Source organism: Myotis nattereri, assembly GCF_964212035.1.
Source record: "Myotis nattereri genome assembly, chromosome: 17".
Classification (NCBI taxonomy): domain Eukaryota; kingdom Metazoa; phylum Chordata; class Mammalia; order Chiroptera; family Vespertilionidae; genus Myotis; species Myotis nattereri.
Window position 1 is genome coordinate 37,404,098 of NC_138092.1, and position 21,863 is coordinate 37,425,960.

Here is a 21,863-nt window from a genome sequence, read left to right on the forward strand (position 1 = left end):
TAACCACACCTTTAGACTGAACTTCCAGCACACAAGAAATATATGGAGTGGAGGAACCAGGTAAGTGACACCAAGAGGAAATACTCAGATAAATGTAGAAGGTGGAACATTCCACAAGTCAACTAGCCTTGTCCCTTCAAAAGCCTGTGTGCTGGAAAAAGAAAAATGTTGAGGCACTCCCTGTTCTAGATTATAAAATGCTGATGAGCCAAATGCAACATATGAGTGAACTTGATTGGCTCCTGGTTTGAGGACATTTGAATATGGAGTGGATATCTATAATAATAAAAGCATAATATGCTAATTAGACCGGACAGCTGAACAACCTCCCGGACGACCTTCCAGACGAAGTCGGAGCTGCAAGGGCCGAGCCCCTTGTATGAATTTTGTGCACCAGGCCTCTAGTATGAGTATATTAGGGAATGATTATTAACTTTTTTAGGATGTTAAAACTCCTGCAGTTATATAAAAGAAAGGCCTTATTTCAACTTTTTGTATGCTCAAAAATGTATCATAATAAATGTTAGAAAACATACAGGCAAAGCAACAGCAAGCTAATTCCTCTCTGTCCTAAACAGAAATTTCTTCCTCTTGCATTTAATACCAAAAATGAATTAGAAAACTCTTGTTAATGCATTTGGGCCAGTTACTATAAATGGTTCAGACACCCTCTACAACAGAGTCTGGGGACAGCAGTTTTACTGTGGAAAAAGCATAGCCCTCTTAACTGGGTATCATTTTCACCATCCTCTGAAACCTTATTATTCCCACACCAAGGATCCTATCAGCACATAGCTAATAAGTTGTTGGATGGGCCTGGTATTTGCTTATTTACCATTTTTTAAATAAAGTAAAATTATTTATCTTCTTTTAGTTGGACTCCAGCAGAGAAACATAGGAAAACAAATACCATAGCCGGCATAGCTACTATTCATGCTTTCCAAGGCTTCCAACCCATCACCTAGCAGTTCAGTTTGGAAGGGGCAGCTTGTGCAGGGAGGTGCTGCCAACCACACAGATTTCTAGGAACGACATTTTCCTACGGGCTACAATGGTGGCTTGGCCTCACATGAGAACCCTGTACTCAACCCTAGCACCCCTGTCCACAGGAGCTGACTCATGCACATCAGCTCGCCGAATCCAAGAGCCACTGCTGTTCAGAAAATAATAATGGATTCTGCTCCCAAGTTCATGTAACTGAGGGGTCTTCAACCAGCAATAAAAATAGCTTTGGATAAACTTGTGAAGTTGCTTCTACATAAGGACACTGAGTCATATGGTATCACTCAAGTTTGTTTGTTTGTTTGTTTCAGTGATGCAGGCAAAATGTAAGAAATGCAGGTACGGAGGCAATGATGTTTTACGTAGTCTGGTACTTCGTCACCCAAGCTCCTGGGGACGAGAAAGGCAAGCAGCAACTTCACTCCACACACTGGCTGTTTCTATTCCTTCTGGAAGCTTTCTAGAAGGACAGCTATTAGAAGGTAAACTTGATAAATTAGAGCTTTTCCAGAGAGGGGGGAGAGAGAGAGAGAGAGAGAGAGAGAGAGAGAGAGAACGAACACCTTATAGCTAAAAGTTTGTATCACTTGGGAAAAGAGTATGAAGTGAGAATCTTAAAACTAGTTCAGAGAGCTCTCAACTTTTTGATTCTTTCCCAAACTGAAAGGCAATGCTTATAATACATATGCAACACACTGTATATAAATATACATAACGTCTCCAGGAAAATGGGGAAGACAGGGTTTCCTGTTGACTTCTGACTTCCGCCTATTTGGGAGGACAGGGAAGCCTTACCTAGGTACAAGGATGCATTTTCCCTCTTGACGTTGTCATCTAAGTAGGTTGGTCCCAGGGTGTAAATAGGTGTGGAGCCCATGCCGATGAGGATCTGTGCACAGACGAACAGAGCCACAAAGAGCCAGTGGTTCTTCCCGCCCGAGTCCTTCCGGCAGGTGCGAGGCTCCACGGTCCCCGTGAAGTTGCCATTCTGACACAGGCCTTCGTTGGAAGCCGAGGCGTTCAACTCTTGGATCTGGTAGGGAGGCGAGATGAAGTGAGGTAAGGCGAAGACCACCGCCCCGAGGGCGATGAGAAGGCCACCCACGGCCAGCCACAGCGGCCGCCGGCCCCGGCCCCCAAAGTAGCTGACGAACACCACCACCACCAGGCTCCCGATGTCGAAGCAGCTGACCAGCAGCCCGGACTCCGAACTCTTCAGGCTGTAGCGCCTTTCGATGGTGGTGATGACGCTGCTCAGGTACCCAGAGACCATTAACGACTGGATGAAGGTCAGAAAGCACATGCAAACCAGGAAGCAGCGCGAATCAGTGAGGACCACATAGAGGCACCTTCTCCCCTGAAGGGTAGCCAACGTGGACGACACCGACATGGCTTTGCCCATGTCCACCCTGTGGTTGCAGTCCACGAGCCCCGCCATCTCTGCCGAAGTGGGCGGGGCAGAGGGGCTGGACGCCAACCGGCTCAGGCATTGTTTCAACTCCTGGCGGCCCAAAGCATCTGCACCGCCTGGCTTGGCGCCTGCGCTCGCAGGGCTGAGATCTGGCCGGCAGGAGGTGCTGTTCAGGACGGGTAAACTCTTGGACCTCAAGGTCTCTGGTTCGCACTTCTGTTGGACAGCTCCTACTGTGGCCGCGGCTTCCAGCTGCTCCCCCGCCTGGGGCTGCAGCCCAGCGCTGGCGTCCATGGCTCTTAGAATTTAGATTCGATCGCTGATTGCATTCAAGGACTCCCGCGCTTTTCATCCACCGGCAGGAGGGCCCGAAGTCGGGCCCACGCAGTCGTGCCCTCCACGGACAGGGGCTGGGGGATACAGAGCTGCGCGGCAGGACATCCTCACCAGCAGGGAGGTGCCCAGGGCATTCTGAACGCAGATGCGACCCCGAAGCTTCGCAGCCGCGCGCCCCAGGGGGCAGGGGTCCTCGCGGTCCTGCGCTGAGCTCTGCTCGGGGTCCACCTCGGGGTGGCAGCTCGCAGAAGGAGCCCGGTGCGTCCTGGGCGCATCCCCTCCGCCGACGCCTCTCGGCCCGCCGCCCGGAGCGAGAACGCCCGCCCCGTACCCAGCGTGGGGGTGCTCAGCGCTGATGCCTGCGACGCATCCCGCGCAGCTGGCTGGGCCAGAGGCCTGCTGTCCTCTCCACCTCGGCTCGCGACGCCCTCGGGAGCAAAGATGCCAACCTGTAAAGCAGAGAGAGGGAGGTCAGCAAAGGACGGCTGCGGCTAGGGCTGGCGTTCCGCGCCCCGGGGCCAGCGCGGAAGAACTCGGACCGTCCCAAGTGGGACCGAGGGCTGAGCTTGGAGCAGAGCCCTGGAGGCGACGGCGGCAGGACGCAGCCTCTAGTGCGGGAACAATAAGCAGCAGGCGGTTGGCGGAGACCCTCCCTCATTGTCTATGGAGGACCTGCCCCCGCCCCGCCCCTTTTGCCACAAACATTGCATCCGCTTTTATATGTGAATAATTATCAACCTGGCAGCTCTGACTCAGAGGCAGTGTCTTTTATTCGCGTGAACTAATTGCAACCTTTGGGTACTCCTACTCCAGTAACTCAAAATAGAAAATGCCCGAAAGAACAAAGGGAAGTTTGTGTGTTGTGTGTTTTTAGCAAACACAATGCATTCCCAATTTTCAAAAAAAAAAAAGGGGGGGGGAGGGCTACGTGTGTAGAAATGTGTGTACACAGTTGTGTGCAGACACGTGTGCGCGCCTGGATGCGAATCCGTCTTCCCCATCAGTTAGAGACACGCACTCAAAGCCCGAGGCAGCCGCAGAAAGGTCAGCGCGCCTGCCTCCCTCTTTCCGACACTAAAAATAACCCCCGCGCCGAAGAACTCTTCAATGACAAACACCCGGAGCGTTTGAGGCCGCGGCCCACACCAAGTCCCAGCGCCCAGAGTCAAGCGAAACCGAAAATTACTTTGCTCAGTGGAGGGGTGGGGGAGCCACAACCGAACAAAGAGACGCGGGCCCCAGGAGCAGCCCTGGCACGCGGGGGCCGGCGGCGAGGTGCGCTGCTGACACCCGGCGCACCCCACCCGGGTGGGCCCGGCGCGCGCGCGCGGACACGCACACACACGGCATGTATGTGGTGGAGCCCCACGCGCAATCCCGCACCGGGCTGAATTCAGCGAGAGCTGAAAACAGGTGTGTCCCCGGGGTAAGCCGAAAACAGGTGTGTTCCGTTCCATTCCCAGCCCGGGGGGGGGGGGGGGGTGGTGAGCACCAGGTGGGAGTGGAGACAGGACTGCGCTGCATTGGGTTTCCTTCCGCAGCGCGCTTTTGTGATGCTGCTGAGAAAAGAAAGGCAGAAGGGGAATGGAGAGAGGCGGAGAGGCTGGGCTGCAGGGGCGGCCGCTCCGGCGTCTCCCTCGGCTCTGCCGGCCAGACCCGCTCCCAGATTCCCCGCCTGCCGGCCGCTCGCAGCCCGAACTTGCCCGCCGCCTCCCGGCCTAGGAGCCTTCCCGGGGAACCCCACGGGCGGCCCCGCGCCGAGCCGGGGAATCCCGGCGAACACCCTCCCGCACCGGGGGCATACGGGCCCCTGCCTGGGAGGAGCGGGGGAGGGGGGGCACCCACACCTCCGCGCAGACTCGGGTGGGCAGGGAGCTCCCGAGCCGGCGTGGAATCCCAGGGACACCCCCGCGCGCGCTCACACACACACACAAAGCCCGCGAGGGGCACAGGACCGCGGAGTGGGGGGGCGGGCAGCTCGCCGCGCTGCGGGGGCGCACGAACCGCGGCTACTCACTCGCGAGTCGGGTGGTCAGTCGGGCTGGCGGCGAGCGCAGCGGCGGGAGGCGCGCACGGGGCCGGTGCGGGAGCAGGTGGGAGCCGCCTGGAGAGGCAGCCTCGGTCCAGCCGCGAGAAATCAGTGAATAAGGCTGTGACTCAGGCTGAACTCTTCCCCACGCCTCGCCTGTCACCCAAGCCTCCGTTCCTCTCTGAACAGACACCGGCGCACAGACGCTCGGAGAGCGAGAGCGAGAGCGGAGCAGCAGAGGGCGCAGGCGCGCGGGGGGCTGCCCGGCCCAGCCCAAGGCGGCGAGCTTCCAGCTGCCTTTCACCTGCGCGGCGGGGGCGGGCAGGAACCCTGAAGCCTCCAGGGGGTTCTCCCAAAAAGTCAGCTGCTGAGGCAGAGAGTCCATTCGGAACAAAGAAAGTATTTCTGTTCGGGGCCGCTCACAATGTCTCAGGGACCATAGCAGGTTCTTGGGACCAAAGATGAGCAGAATAGGGTCCCTCCACTAAGAGAGCACTGTCTTGCGGGCTACCCCTGTAAGCAGCCCGAAACAAGGCGGTAAAGTCTAGACGAGGTGCCCGGGAGAACGTAAGGCCCATTAGCCTATTAGATCTCCATCTTCAGGCAGGAAAGGCGTGTGCGAAAGACAGGGGCACCGGGCAGCAAGTGTGTCCGTGGATGCTAAGTTTTCCACGGAGATTTCAGGGAGGGGGCAGAGGCCTCGAGAGGCAGAGTGAAAAAGGCCAGCAAGGACTCAGAGGTTGTGTGCTGTCCGCCCTGTAGGGCCCGTGGCATTGTGACTTGCTCACCAGAAAGCAGGTCCTGGAGGTTTACGACGTCTACAGGTACCTGCCCCTGGCCACGCAGGTGGTGCTCATCAGCGCCACGCTGCCCCACGAGATCCTGGAGAGGACCAACACGTTCATGACGGACCCCATCCGCATCCTGGTGAAGCGTGATGAGTTGCCGCTGGAAGGCATCAAGCAGTTTTTCGTGGCGGTGGAAAGAGAAGAGTGGAAATTGGACACGCTGTGTGACCTCTACGACACGCTGGCCATCACACAAGCCGTCATCTTCTGTAACACCGAGAGGAAGGTGAACTGGCTGATGGAGAAAATTAGAGAAGCCAACTTCACGGTGTCGTGGATGCACGGGGTCCTGCCGCAGAAGGAGCGGGAGTCCATCATGAGGGAGTTCTGCTCCGGCGCCAGCCAGGTGCTCATTTCCACCGACGTCTGGGCCCGGGGCCTGGACGTCCCTCAGGTGTCCCTGATCATCAGCTACGACCTGCCCAACAACCGGGAGCTCCACATCCACAGAATCGGGCGGTCGGGGCGGTATGGCCGGAAGGGCGTGGCTATCAACTTCGTGAAGAACCACGACAGCCGCATCCTGCGGGACATGGAGCAGTACTACTCCACGCAGATCGGCGAGATGCCCATGAACGTTGCCGATCTGATCTGAGGCGTCTGCTGCGCTGGGGACGAGTTGGCCGGCTCTGTGTCCCCTCGGGACTGCCCAGAGCAGTTTGTTTAAGGAGGTTTCGGCACACATGGGAGTTGAACCTTGACCCCTCTAACCACATTGTCAGGGCGTGACAACACCTGCAGCTCACAGAGAGGATGTAGGAAGGAGACAAAGTTCTTGCGAAGGGAAACAAGCCTAGTGGTGCTTCGCAACCCGCCCAGGAAGCGGTCTTGGGTCTGTCTTCTTTTCTTACCCACGTGTAAATAATGCTTTGCTCTTGGTCTTTTTCATTAAACATTTTAAACTTTAAAAAAAAAAGAAAAAGAAAAAAAGAAAGCTGGTCCTGGCGGTGGTGGGTGAATCAAGGCCACACTAAGAGCGGAGGCAAGTTAGGAAGCCACCTCTGAGCAAAATGTGCTGAGGCCTTCATTACTGGGCTGTTGAGAAGGGGGAACTGGCTGTAGATGCACTGAGAAGGTAGATGTGTCCAGACCTGGAAACTGAAGTCATCTGGTGCGTGAGAAATCGGGCCCATGGAGGGTGTCTCTGGAGTTTCACACGGTGTGACCGGGTGGCTGAGGTCCAATGAACACGCAGGAGGAGAACCACGCTCTTGGGAGAAAGATGGCTCTGGCTTCAGAGGGGTTGACTTTGACATGCCTTTGCGACAGCCAAGTATCCAGCCCCATAAATCATTTGACATGTGACACACAGGAAGTTTGGGCTGGGGACATGGATTAGGAATCAACAGCCCAGAGCTGGCATGAGGTGAGTAAGGAAGATCATGCAGACGTCAAACAGGATGACAGCTGAAAGCGAGCAGGAGCTGTAGCAAGCAGGAGGGCCCTGGTGAACTTTGACAGATTGTGGTGACTATGCTGGCCGTCGCTGCCATACCAGGGCCACTTCACTGGACATTGTCTCCTCTTTACAGATGTGATGAGTGAAGTGCAAAGAGATTAAGTATCTTGGTAAAGGTGCACAGCTAATCTGTAGACGCTATGAACCCATGTGTCCAAAGTCCATGCTCTTAAACCTGACTCTATGATCTCTCCCTTACCATTGTATAGCAGTTTGACTTTCCAATGCACCTCATATTTGTTAATGATCCCACTTTGGTCCAACAACCACCATACCCACAGTTGACCCTTAGCAAACATCCCCTGCCACTGTCCCCTCTTCCTGAGATCTCCATCAAGCCCCACGTTACTTTTCCAGAAAAAGGCAATGTGACTCCAGCAGCCACCCTGCCCAGTGGGCAAGGATTGATGGCACTTCCTGTACCTGCATACTGATCGGCACTTATTCTGGATTCAAACAGGATCGATCTGTCTCCTATTACATCCTCCCAAGCTCTTTGGTGCATCCTCTCATTTCAGCCCCGGCCCAGACATACGGTTGGTCTATAGCAAATTCAATCAGTTGTGGCAGGTGCCAGCAGAGGGCTTTGGTGCTGAAAGTCAAATAGCCATGTCCCTGGAACACGCTGTGTTTATTCATGGTCGATTACCATGGTTATACTAGAAACAACATTAAGAACCGGTAGATATTTTTATTGCCACTAATAGAAAGATCATGATTTCTAGATAGAATTTAAAAGGCCCAGTTAGCTACCCACATAGGAAATAAGAAAACATTTTAGCAAGAGACATTTCTTTTGCTTTCTCTTTCATAGTTAAATATGACTTTAGAAAAGGCCAGGTGTGTCTCCATCAGCCCGAATCTTTGGATTCATAGAAGGAAATGGACTCACATCATGGGGTTCTGCTACCCCTGTGGTTTATGTCACACAATGTGACGTAAGAGAGTATGGCTGGCTAGAGCAGGACACCTGCCTTGCGAGGAGTATTGGGAGAAGAAGGATGTGACTGAAGATTTCAAATTCCCAGGCCTGCTTATGCTCCTTCTAAGTCATTAATCAGTCTAAATCACACTTACGTTGCTTCTTTCCCAATCTATAACAGGGTAGCCTTAGGAGTTACCTGGGGCATTCTATGGGCTTAGAATCCACCTGCCCTGGAAAATGGGGCAGGGGGAGCAGAGGGAGCCTTTTCTCACCCCCTTCCCTTCCTCCTTAAATAGGTTCACTTCAGAGGTGTCCCAGACACACCAGAAGAACTGAGTTTGGGTCCAGAATATTTTGGGGCTTACAATATGATACGTAGCTGCCACTGCTGTAATTGAATTAGGAATTGGTTGTTTGAGAGGGAACAAACTATATCTTTAAGGTAACCTTTTTTAAATATTGAAATGCAGCTATACTCACAGACCCTGAAGAGGTATCCAGTTTAAGCTCTGTAACATATTTAATCTACACCTCTATTCTTGATTCAGCGGGGGGGGGGAAAGTAGTTTATGGCATGCCTGATTCCTCAATTTGTTTTTTTTTCTTTTTTAAATTTAATTTTTATTGAGATCTAATTGACACATAACATTGTATGAGTTCTAGGTATACAACAGAATTATTTGATATATGTATATATTGAGAAATGATTACCATAGTACAGTGATGGCGAACCTATGACACACGTGTCAGAGGTGACATGCGAACTCATTTTTTTGGTTGATTTTTCTTTGTTAAATGGCATTTAAATATATAAAATAAATATCAAAAATATATATCTTTGTTTTACTATGGTTGCAAATATCAAAAAATTTCTATATGTGACACGGCACCAGAGTTAAGTTAGGGTTTTTCAAAATTTTGACATGTCGAGCTCAAAAGGTTCGCCATCACTGCCATAGTAAGTGTACTTAACACCCATGACCACACATAGCTACAAATTTTTTTCTTGTGATGAGAACTTTTAAGTATCCACTTTCCAATATCCAATACAGTGCTGTTAACTATAATAACTGTAAACTCGCCGAAACTGGTTTGGCTCAGTGGATGGAGCGTCGGCCTGCGGACTGAAAGGTCCCAGGTTCGATTCCGGTCAAGGGCATGTACCTGGGTTGCGGGCATATCCCCAGCGGGGGATATGCAGGAGGCAGCTGATCGATATTTCTCTCTCATCGATGTTTCTAACTCTCTATCTCTCTCCCTTCCTCTCTGTAAAAAATCAATAAAATACATTTTAAAAAAAAAATAACTGTAAACTCTTTAACAGCACTTGGTATTTCTACCCTCACTTAGAAGAGGTGCAGATCTGCCCCGGGTACTGTGAAGACAGTCTCTCCGGCCCTATGGTGTGAGGTCCCTGTGAGGGCTGAAGAAGAGAGCATGCTGACCAGCTGAGTCAGCTTTAGCACTGCACGCCACACAACCCAAAAAACCCAACCAACTGAGCCACACTGGCCACGGCACCAAGGCCACCTTCAATGTCATTAGACCTACAGTGATCTGACCCCTGACCTCTGGAAAGAGACCATGTCCACCAAGCCTCCCTCTCAGGGATTCACTGACCATCTTGTAAAGACTCCACCAGAGTTTCTGTTCAGAGGGCCCAGCCTCCAGCTGTGGCCACCACATACGTTTATGCAAGAAAAATACTAAGTGACTTACGCCTGAAAAAAATAAAATTAAATTAAAGCAATTTGCATCAAAGTAATGTAACCTACAAGTAAATGATTTAAAAGACGAGGGAAAAGTCAAATAAACCCAATGGGGGGAAAAAAGTTAAATATATTATACTTTCTAAAATAGAAATGCTAATCACAAATCTTAGAACGACCCTAAGATCTGAAAGCATATGAGAAAACACAGGTCTGGCTGAAACCGGTTTGGCTCAGTGGATAGAGCGTCGGCCTGCGGACTGAAGGGTCCCAGGTTCGATTCCGGCCAAGGGCATGTGCCTGGGTTGCGGGCACATCCCCAGTGGGAGATGTGCAGGAGGCGGCTGATGGATGTTTCTCTCTCATCGATGTTTCTAACTCTCTATCTCTCTCCCTTCCTCTCTGTAAAAAATCAATAAAATATATTAAAAAAAAAAAAAAAAAAAGAAAGAAAACACAGGTCTGGGAGAACGTGACAAACCCCTGACAAACAAGCGGTCACATTATCGCTGTGTCCGGGTTCTCGGCACTCCAGGCTTCTCAAACGCAGGCCCCACGTCCCCAGAAGCCCTGGGCCACCTGCCAGCAGTGAAGTCACATGATAAACATGAGACATCTTCCTAGAAAGTCGCCTTTATTAAATTTTGGAAATAGCATGATTAACAGAGACATATTAAGGGGTAGAAATAAACACTCAGATATATGTACTTTTAAATAAAACAGGACCTTTTTAAGAAATGTGGTGTGTGCTTAAGGTTACGTGGGGCCACTGGCATACTAGACTCCCTAGGGTATGTGGCCACTCCCTTCAGTCAAACCACTTTTGTTGAAAAGTTGAAGAAGTACCTTTATCTGATGCTAGTTCTAGCCTTAGGAGGTGAGTATTTTCTTTAGAGGGCCTCAGGGAAAAAACAAACAAACAAAAAAAACCCTCAACTGCACAGTTTGGGATTCTCTTAATTTTATCCACACAGCTCTTTTTCAGACAAAATGTGCCTGAGGGATTATGCTATCCATCACGCACACTTTAGTATGGATTGCATCATTCATCTCTTTTTTTCTCAATATCTGAAACTTACCATGTTTAGAAATTGGAAGGTGGGAGGGGAGGTAATCGGAGTTCTCATGAGAAGAACTGCCAATTGTATTGGGTAATTTGAGGGGACTATTTACCAGGATGTGGCCAAGTGTGGGGAAACCATGAGGGACGCGCTGTACCCTGGAGTGGGCACCTACACTCCTCCCACACCAGGCCTCAAGGGGCAGGGGAGGGAGCAGTTTTCAAAAGTTGGGCAGAGAGCATCATATGGAGAAAGCCATCGGTGGGTGCTGTTGCCTGCAGCAGAGGGATGAGGTCAGCAATGACCCTACAGGGAGGAAACTGGGTGAATCAACACAGTCTGGTCCTCACTCCTCTGACCTCCTGCTGGGTGAAGCCTTTGGAAGCCAAGAGAGCGAGGGAATCGCCCACTGAAGCAATGCGAACAGGTCAGCCACCAGGGCCAGAACAGACTGTAGGCAAGTGGGGAGGGGAACTGGAGGGAGGAGCAGAGGAAGCCGGCGTGGGAGACTGAAGGGAAGCACGGAGCTTGGCTGTGGTGGCTCAGTCAGTGGTTGAGTATCAACCTGTGAACCAGGAGGTCACAGTTCGATTCCCAGTCAGGGCACATGCCCAGGTTGAGGGCTTGATCCCCAGTAGGAGGCGTGCAGGAGGCAGCCTATCAATGATTCTCTCTCATCATTGATATTTCTATCTCTCTCTCCCTCCCTTCCTCTCTGAAATCCATAAAAATAGTTTTTTAAAAGATGGGGGGGACGGGGGCGGGGCGGCTGGTGGTTTTGCTCAGTGGATAGAGCTTCGGCCTGCAGATCGCAGGGTCCCGGGTTCGATTCCGGTCAAGGGCACATACCTCAGTTGCAGGCTCCTCCCCTTCCCCCCCCCCCCCCCCCGGCCCTGGTCAGGGCACGGTGGGAGGCCACCAGTCGATGTGTTTCTCTCACGTTGATATTTCTCTCTGTCTTTCCCTCTCTCTTCCACTCTCTCTGAAAGTCAATGGAAAGATATCCTCAGATAAGGATTTTTAAAAAGTTGGGGGGGGGGGGAGCATTGAATGGGTGGGAAGTTATTAACAGGGGAATAGATGAACTAAAGGCTGAAGGCATCCAACGTGTTTAAACAAGGCAAGACCTTGACTTCTGTTTTTAAAACTTAGAGCTTTACTGTAAAAACAGATTTAGAAAATATGAATGGCAGGTTTCTGTTTAAAGCACAGGAGAACGTCATAGAGACTAGAGGGGAATAAAGTGTGCAGCATCACGCAGTGGGACACTTCGCTCCTTGTGTGGCCGATGGTTACATCTGCCCAGCGGTCTTTCCCCAACCCTCTTCCACGACCACGTCCAGCCACATACCTGGCCCAGTGACCAGAGGGGCAGTCACGTGGGAGGAATAGCATAGGCCTGGGTCCAGAATCCTTCCTGGGCTTGTCTAAATTGAAGATGAGAGAGGAAAACCATCTTCCCTTCCGCATCACCAGACTGGAATGCTGCAGGTCTGACCCTGCCTGAAGCCGGCCTCCATGCCCCACGGAAAACCTCAGCCTGCAGCGGTGGAGAATGAAGCCATGCTCCGCGACGAGGGAGGGAGAGAGAGGGCGATAGTGCTGACGGGAACAGCGAGCTATCCCTGTGCTTTACCCCCGAGCTTAGTGCATTCTGTCCTTCCCTTTGATGTGAGGCAAAAAAAATGGCCCCTTTACTAGAGTGATTTGAATTTCATTTCTGTCACTTGCAACCAAAAGAATCCTAACTAGTGGTATGGGTTGAATCAGATCCCCCCAAAAAGATAGGCACCTCAGAATGTGACCTTTTTTGGAAAGAGGGCTTTTACAGAGGTGATCAAGTTAAAACGAGATTGGGCCCTAACCCAATATGACTGATGTCTTGATAAAAAGATGAAATCTGGAGGCAGACCCGTAGAGAAAACCCCACGTGAAGAACGGAATCAGGCTGCCACATGCTGTGAAGCACCAGGAACTGAAGAGAAGCCCACACAGGGCCTCCACGCCCAGCCCTCAGAAGGGAGCCAGCCTCCCGACACCTTAATTCACTTCTGGTCTCCAGAGCTGTGAGACAGGAAATGGCTGTTCTTTAAACCATCTCCTTTGAGGAACTTCATTATAGCAGCCCTAGCAAACTAATACTCCCATATAGTCAGGATGTGGTAGACAGAATTCGAACATAGAGTCGAACAAGATTTTCAAAGTCTTCCAGCAAAACGTCATCATTTCACATATGAATAATTAGCCCACAAGAATCAAAAGTTGGGTCTCTTTTCATTGGGAATGGCACATGTATAGTTGCTAGTCCAGAAATTGTCCTCCTAGTCCTCCAGAGGAGCCCATACCTAACCCTGCCAGTCAGCCAAGTAGCATTTATTGAAAAGCTGTTATTTATATTCATTAAATACAAACCCTAAATAAGGGGGAGAAATAGAAACCATTGGGGGGGGTCCTTGTGAATGGCATGGGAAACATAATGGACATGCATAAAGCAACTTACATAAAGCAAAGTTTTCAGAGCATGCAAACTACTATCAGTGGTTTGTATTCTCTAGTGAAGCATCTTTGGAGACTCCCAGTGCCCCAGTCCCAGGACAGGGTCTGTTGGAGCCCCATTTCCAAGCATTTTGCCTCATTTACATAGAGTAAAAATGAACTCAACTAAAGCAGGGCAAATTATTTGTTTAAATTGTTCCTGGAGCCTACATAATTCTCCAAATGTGAAATCTAACTATAAAAAATTGAGAAAAAATTTAACGAATACCTTTATTCTTTATAAGTTTTTTAAAAAATATATCTTTATTAATTTCAGAGAAGAAGGGAGAGGGAGAGAGAGAGAGATAGAAACATAATGAGAGAGAGAATCATTGATCGGCCACCCCCTGCACTCCCCCTACTGGGGATCGAGCCTGCAACCCTGGCATGTGCCCTTGGCTAGAATCAAACCTGGGACCCTCCAGTCCGCAGGCTGACGCTATATCCACTGAGCCAAACCAGTCAGGGCTATAAATATTTTTTAAATATATTTTTATTGATTTCAGAGAGGAAGGGAGAGGGAGAGAGAGAGAGAAACATCAATGATGAGAGAGAACCATTCATCAGCTGTGTCTTGCACACCCCCCACTGCGGATTGAGCCCTCAACCCGGGCATGTGCCCTTGACCAGAATCAAATGCAGGACCCTTCAGTCCACAGGCCAACGCTCCATCCACTGAGCCAAACTAGCCAGGACCCAATTTATTTTATTTTTTTATTTTATTTTATATTTTTTTAAATATATTTTATTGATTTTTTACAGAGAGGAAGGGAGAGAGATAGAGAGTTAGAAACATCGATGAGAGAGAAACATTGATCAGCTGCCTCCTGCACATCTCCCACTGGGGATGTGCCCGCAACCCAGGTACATGCCCTTGACCGGAATCGAACCCAGGATCCTTGAGTCCGCAGGCCGACGCTCTATCCACTGAGCCAAACCGGTTTTGGCTATTTTATTTTATTTTTTAACGAGCTTTTGGTTTCCAAGTTGTTGACTTGGGAGGCTCCATACTTATTCCAACAAAGCTCCTATTGCTCATTTGGAATGTGTATTAGTCACCTTCAGCCACTATTGCTAGCTTAAGCAGTAAGGAACTTATTAGGGAGTATTAGCCACCTTGTGGAATCTTCAGGAGGTTCGGGGAAGCAAATGCGGGTACCAGACAGCCGGAAACACTATCTGGAAGAAGGCCTTCAGGACTCTCCTGGCTAGAAACCCAGTGCTGCCACTTCAGGTTACTTGGCCTCTAACGTTAGGGACCAGAACCTTGTACCTCAGCCAGAACTGCTCCAGAACAGCCGATTGCTTGATTGCTTCCACCCCTGTCCCCTGCACGGGAAAGCACCTCCCTGCCTGGCCACTGCCTCCTATGGCTCTCTTTTCCATCCACATCCCTAGCCCATGTCCCTGTTCAGCAAAACCACCACGTCTTGCCCCCAGCTACAAAAGGGTCCAGGAAATGCAGATCAGAGCTTCCCAGGCCCTTCTTCTTAGGAAAGCGTGCGAGAAGGGTGAACCAATCCACCGTATCTGCCACAAAACTGTCTTCAGAACTAGTTTGTCAACCATAAGAGAAAACTGTATTTCAGTATTTTAGAGTCACACTTGGCTGGATTTTATCAGACACTTTATTTGCATTATTGGCTCTGAAAATCATTTTAGTCTCCAAAGAATATAATCCAACCCCTAATTCTGGTAGCTTTAACCACTGAAGATATTCAAAAGACTGTGCCATACGATATGAATCTTTTTCCAAAAGATTCCACAAACAGTTTTTGCAATGGTGGTAATATTGGAAGTGATGTTTAACATCCCAAGAAGGACAGCACTCATCAGGGTGAAGACATTTTGATATGTTTACTTTTTTAAAAAGTCCTCACCTGAGGATACGTTTTTATTGATGAGAGAGAGAGAGAGAGATCAATGGGTTGCAAGACTGTGCCATACAATATGAATCTTTTTCCAAAAGATTCCACAAACAGTTTTTGCAATGGTGGTAATATTGGAAGTGATGTTTAACATCCCAAGAAGGACAGCACTCATCAGGGTGAAGACATTTTGATATGTTTACTTTTTAAAAAAGTCCTCACCTGAGGATACGTTTTTATTGATGAGAGAGAGAGAGAGAGATCAATGGGTTGCCTCTCTTATGCTCACAGACCAGGGATCCAACCTGAAACTTTTTGGTGTAGAGCTACCCTGCCAGGGCCATATGTTTTCTTTTTAATCAATCCTATTAGTGACAGACATTCGTGACTGGAGGGACCCTCCAGCTTCCTCCAGGAAAGACTGCCAAACACCTGATGGGGAGCCAAGCTCATCACCATTTGACTTCCTGCCAGAATTCTTACAGTCACCTACCTTTTCAAAGGAGCCTGTCGTTAATGGGTATTGCAAGCAAGACTGCAATGACTCAATACTTAGATGAAAGTCCTCTCCTCACAAAAGCACGCTTTAAAAACTCATATTGCCATTTCCTCTTGGGTGGCACTGGCCCCTTTTTCAGATTCTAATGATGTAAAATCAAGTTTTAATGTATGCGTTCCATGCACATTTTTGACAGTATTTAGAGCCCAGGCAGGTTGCACTGCCGATCCAAAATTGTGGACAAGATCTAAAGCCTACTCAGAGTTCAGACTTAGTTCTCCTTGTGGGCAATGGCATGTCTTTATGGATGCATAAAGTGACTTCTGGTTGTGCCCAAGTGTGCATATCTGCATTCTTGTAGGCACCCATCAGATGTGTATTGGGGGGGAAGGGGGGGGCAGGATGAAGAGGAATGAGAATTATTTCAAACACACTACTTTAAATGATTTAGGAATCATTTTGTAAAAGTGATTTGATTTATCAATGACAATGCACGCCCTCCAGCAGGGGTGTCAAATCACAGCGAGGACCGTGACGGACATGAGTCAAGGAGCCACAGCTCATGACTGGCAACTGAGCAGGCTCATCATAGAGACCGGTCATTTCTTTATGGTGATTGTGCCCTGGTATATACGGAGAGTCTACAATGGGTAGAAGCATTGTAGGTTCAGATGAACCCTGCCATGGAATCCAAAAAGTTCAAAAGATGAAGCAGCGTTGTCTTATTGAAGGTTAATGACATGATGGGGAAGAGCCTGTCAGAAAGCTGGAGACTCGGGAGGGCCAATGGATAATGCCAGTCTGAAAGCCAGCGGGTTCGAGAACCAAGGAGAGCCAATTTTCAGTTCAGTCCAAAGGCAGAAAAAGACCCACATCCCAGCTCAGGCAGCCAGGTAGAAAGAGCGCCCTCTTACCCAGCATTTTTGTTCTATTCAAGTCTTCAAGTGATTGGGTTAGCCCCTCCCACATTGAGGTGAGCAATCTGCTTTACTCAGTCTACCAATTCAGATGTTGCTCTCCAATCATTCTCATCATTAATGTTTCTATCTCTCTCTCCCTTCCTCTCTGAAATCAATACAAATATATATATTTTTAAATTATTACAAATGTTGATCTTACCCAGAGACACTCTCACCAACACACCCAGAATAATGTTGAGCCAAATGTCTGGGCACCCATGGCCCAGTCAAATTAACACATAAAATTAAACATTACATGTACCAACCCAGAAAATCTTGCCAATCTTACAGCTCACATATGATGAAATCTTAGTAGAAAATTTCCCAAATTTGACAACAATCCTAAAACATAACATTACCAATAATAAACTGTGAGGCTGAAATAAACTTTTCTAAACTGCTCATAATAAAAAGAAATTGATCGGTTTCAAAAGATATTTTCTTTTTATTCCCTCTATAGAAAATATTACAAAATTTTTGTCAAACGAGGAGGCAATGAAAAAGAAAGAATCATGGACACAGACAAGAGTATGGTGATTCCCAGAGGGAAGGGGGAGTAAAGGGTAAAGGAGGGATAAATGGTGATAGAAAGAGACTTGACTTGGGGTGGTGAACACACAATACAATATTCAGATGATGTGTTATCTGAATAGAACTGTACACCTGAAACCTATACAAGGTTATTAACTAATGTCAGCCAATAAATTCAATTTAAAAATAAATATTTTTTTTAAATAAAAAAGAAGCAAAGAGTACCCAGTCAAGAAATGTAGAAAAAAATATCAAAGATGTATGTCTGGTAGTTATTGAAAATATTGCCTTATTTTTCTGGATTATTTTACATCTATGGTATTTATCTACTCTTTAAAATTTATAATTTGTTGTGATTTTTATTCTAAATAAATATCTTCTTTCTTCCTTTCTTATTTAGGGAGAGTATATGAGAGAGGGAAAGACAGAGAAAAACATCAATGTGACAGAAACACATTGATTGGTTGCCTCCTGCACGTGCCCTTGACCGGAATCGAACCTGGATCCTTTGGTCCGCAGGCCACTGCTCTATCCACTGAGCCAAACCATCCAGGGCAAATATCCTCTTTCATATCTAATTTTGTGTTTGATATGGGAGAGAGGATTTATTAAAATCATCTTTCTATTAAAGATGGCCTCTGACATTGCTTAAGACCAGGAAACCTGTCACTTGGCAGGTCTAAATCATTTCATAAAAAAATTTTTTTCAAGCTGTGAAGGGTCTTACACATCTTTCTGAGCAAGTTGTTTCAACCCTGACTATACATTAGAATCAACCAAGGAGCTTTTCAAAAATAAATAATACTTGGGCCACAACACAGACCAGTTAAATGGGAGGTCTCTGGAAACAGGCTTGCCATGGTATTTTCTAAAAGTGCCCCTGCTGCCTCTACCCTGTTGACAGCCAGGGTTGAACACCACTGTTCGAGCCGAAGCTCTTTGTGGTACAAATGACGAAACAGAGGTCCCCGGTGGGACTGGAGCTTTCCAGCTGGTAAATGGCAGACTTGACCTTAGACCAGGAGTCTCGTAAGCCCAGATTGAAATACAACACTGGCACATTCCTTATTTAATCAGAGGAATGGTCACACATGATATTATTGTAGATTCTCAGTAGGCACACTTACAAGGGGTTACTGGCCAGGAAGACCAAGACATTAATGTTTTAAAAATCTCTAAGTAGAAACGTATGGCTTACATTTGATTTTCATTCTGCTATGGCAGAGCAGTTGAGCTTTTCGAATGGTTTAGAGACAGAGGTAGAGGATGGCGGTTACAATGGGACTTAAAATGACTGTGTTGACTTAAATGTCAAGGTCATGCCAGACTAAAAGCTCCTAAATATAGGTGTTCTATTTTAAGCAAAATAGCCCATTCTGTTTCCATAGCTTCGTGTAAAGTTTGTCCTACAATTCTATTTTCTTGAGGCTTTGTTTAGGCCCTGTTATTTAGATAACAAAAGTCACTAATCATTTCCTTAGTGTTATTATTATCACTCAGTATTTCTTGGGATCTACTATGGCTGGGCACCATTAGCTTTTTTAAAAACAGTTGCTATTTTTTAAATGGTTTTAAATGGTTCCTTTATTGCATATAGCAATATTAACTTTTTAAAAAAAAAAATACTAACAGTTAACCCCACCTGATATCCTAGGGAGGGGCACTTGGCTTGAACAGCGGCATTAATATCTCATCCTTTGAGATAAACAATGATTAGTCCAGTCAAAAATATGTGTATATTTTAATATACATTGCATTTTTGATAATTAATCCCATACTGTGTGATTTCACAATCTGTCTTAGACTCTTATGTATGGAGATAATGTTTCCACAATGAGATCGTAACCTTTAACTTTCCATCTACCAAAGTTAGGCACATAAAATAAAATGTCTATATTGATGGAATAAATAAAAGCCCAATTTTTAAAAATTCTGTTTATAAAATTTTCTCTGAAGGCAACTTTTTAAGATACTTCTACAAAGTGAAGGATAGTCTACAGTTAATGGAGACCTCACCACTATCTTCGTCTATTCAGACTGCTGTCACACAATACCATAGACTTTGCTGGGAAGTCCAAGATCAAGGCACCAGCAAATTCGGTGTCTGTTGCCCTAGCCAGTTTGGTTCAGTGGACAGAGGTCAGCCTGTGGACCAAAAGGTCTCAGGTTCGATTTTGGTCAAGGGCACATACCTCAGTTACAGGCTCCTCCCCAGAGCTCATGCAGAAGGCAACCAATCAAAGTATTTCTCTCACATTGATATTTCTGTCTTTCCCTCTCTCTTCTGCTCTCTGAAAATCAATGGGAAAATATCCTCAAGTGAGAATTTTAAAAAATTCGGTGTCTATTGAGGACACAATTCCTGGTTCACAGAAGTCTCTCTATTCTCTGTGTCCTCACCTGGTGGAAGGGACAAGTGATTTCTCTGCAGTCTCCTATAAGTGCACAAATCCCACGACGGCCCCACCTTCATGACTAATCAGCTCCCAAAGGCCCCACCTCCAAATACCATCACATTGGGCATTAGGATTTCAACATATGAATTTTGAGGAGACACAAACATTCCACCTGTAACAACCACTGATCCAGTCACCTGTGAGTTATGGGTGATTTTTACTCTTCCTTAATCCCCACGCTCACCAGGCATCCTTACTGACACACCATGCTGCATTCTCCATATCTCTTGTTACTTCTTTTCCTCTCCTACTAATGCTGCCTTTGCCTAGGTTCTCATAATCTCTCCTTATGTCATTGCAATAACTTCCTCAGCCTTCCCTTCTACTTCTGTTCCCCTCCGATCTTTTTTCTTGATGCTAGATCCATTATTTTCTAAAATAAAAGTCCGTTCTTGCCATGCTCTACTATGAATGGCAGCCCGTCATGGCTCCCACTTGCTCTCAGAGGAGAATATAAAGTTGTCCACTATGCAGTCTCCTTCTTGTGCTTCAACAGCAACTTTCCATATTCCCTCATGTGTACCTCCTTCACAGCCATCTTAAACTACGTCTAGTTCTTTAAACCCTTGTATAAGTTTTGTCCTGCCTAGATTATCTCTCTCCCACTGTCTACTTAAAGAACCCATTAGCATCCTTTAAGACACAGCTCAGCAATCACCTCATCTCTGATGCTTTTTCTAACCACAACCCTCCTAGCAACCTGGAAGATGAACTATATAAGTCAGAGATAACTCACTTGTTTCTTCTCAACTTCATTCAACTTTAGTGGCTGCCTTGAACACGGGAGTTAGAATGATTCTAAGTGTGGACTCAGAGGGGAGAACAATGCTGATGTTGCCAATGAGGGCTGCCATGCCATCTATATATATATATACTAGGGGCCCGGTGCACGAAATTCGTGCACTGGGTGGGTGAGGGGGGGGTGGGGAGAGTGTCCCTCAGCCCAGCCTGCCCCCTCTCACATACTGGGAGCCCTCAGGGGTTGACCCCCATCACCCTCCGATCGCCTGATCGGCCCCTTGCCCAGGCCTGACGCCTCCGCCAGAGGTGTCAGGCTTGGACAGGGGACCCCCATCTCCCCCCGATCACTGGCTCTGGCCCCCGCCCAGGCCTGAGGCCTCTGGCCCAGGAATCATGCCTGGGCAGGGGACTCCCATCTCCCTCTGATCGCTTGCTCCACCCCCCGCCCAAGCCTGACGCCTCTGACCCAGGCTTCAGGCCTGGGCAAGGGGACCATCATATCCCCCCAATCCCCGGCTCCGCCCCCCACCCAGGCCTGATGCCTCGGCCAGAGGAGTTGACCCTCATCACCCTCCGATCACCAATCACCGGATTGGCCCCTTGACCAGGCCTGAGGCCTCTGGCAGAGGTGTCAGGCCTGAGCAGGGGACCCCCAGCTCCCCGCGGTTGCAGGCTCCGCTCCTGCCCAGGCCTAACACCTCTGGCCTAGGCGTCCGGCCCAGGCAGCGGGGACCTGCAGTGGCAGTGGGGGGCGCCGCAATCGTGGGCTCTGCTTTAGGCCCAGGCAAGGGACCCCTAGCTCCTGGGACTGCCAGCTTTGACCGTACCCAGCTCCCATCGCTGGCTCCACCCCTACTTCCTGCTATCACTGGCCAGGGTGGCAAAGGCGCCTGATTCTCCGATCATGGCTGGGGGGCAGGGCAAAGGCGGCCCCAGGGCCGCCTTTGCCCTGCCCCCCAGCTCTTAGCTCCCCCCTGGGTTTCAGATCACTGTCAGTGGCAGGGGGCTTCTTCCTGCTTTCCCTTTCGCCTCCCTGCATTGTGCCTACATATGCAAATTAGCCGCCATCTTGTTGGCAGTTAACTGCCAATCTTAGTTGGCAGTTAATTTGCATATAGCCCTGATTAGCCAATGAAAAAGGTATCGCCGTACGCCAATTACCATTTTTCTCTTTTATTAGTGTAGATAAAAGGCTAAGTGACCGTCGGACTGTCTGACCAGCCAGTTGGTATGATGCGCACTGACCACCAGGGGGCAGATGCTCAACACAGGAGCTGCCAAGCTGCGGTGACTTGGCAGCTGTGGTGACTTGGCAGCAGCGGTTCTGGCAGTGACGCACCCCAGAACTAGAGAGGAGGGACTCCAATTCCTCATGGGGCCACACGATTCCACCTTCGGCCATGGGTTTTATTGTTGCTGAGCACTGTCGCCCTGAATCTGGTTTACTGTACACTCGCATTTGCATTCCACACCCTGTACAACAGCAACTTTGCA

The 21,863-nt window shown here is 48.5% G+C and overlaps 2 protein-coding genes across 2 annotated transcripts in view; one reads left to right on the plus strand and one right to left on the minus strand.

Moving 5' to 3' along the window:
• SLCO5A1 (solute carrier organic anion transporter family member 5A1) overlaps positions 1–5,053 on the minus strand; it is a 99,552-nt gene extending 94,499 nt beyond the window's left edge. The window contains exons 1-2 of the mRNA XM_081111594.1: positions 4,767–5,053; positions 1,798–3,198 (exon numbers count right to left, since the gene is read on the minus strand). Coding sequence (XP_080967720.1) covers positions 1,798–2,707 — 910 coding nt within the window. The 5' untranslated portion in view covers positions 2,708–3,198; positions 4,767–5,053. The remainder of the gene's footprint in view (positions 1–1,797; positions 3,199–4,766) is intronic.
• On the plus strand, positions 4,093–6,532 carry LOC308533562 (eukaryotic initiation factor 4A-III-like). Its single transcript, XM_081111595.1, has 2 exons — positions 4,093–4,190; positions 5,541–6,532. Exons 1-2 carry the CDS (start codon positions 4,098–4,100, stop codon positions 6,219–6,221), a joined length of 774 nt encoding a protein of 257 aa, XP_080967721.1. The 5' UTR covers positions 4,093–4,097; the 3' UTR covers positions 6,222–6,532.
• Positions 6,533–21,863: the final 15,331 nt, after the last annotated feature.

Bases quoted from the DNA above. Each gene is read 5' to 3' on its own strand.
- LOC308533562 (XM_081111595.1), top strand. From the start codon at position 4,098: ATGTATGTGGTGGAGCCCCACGCGCAATCCCGCACCGGGCTGAATTCA. The intron at 4,191-5,540 runs GTGTGTTCCGTT...TCCGCCCTGTAG, and splicing joins CCGGGGTAAGCCGAAAACAG to GGCCCGTGGCATTGTGACTT.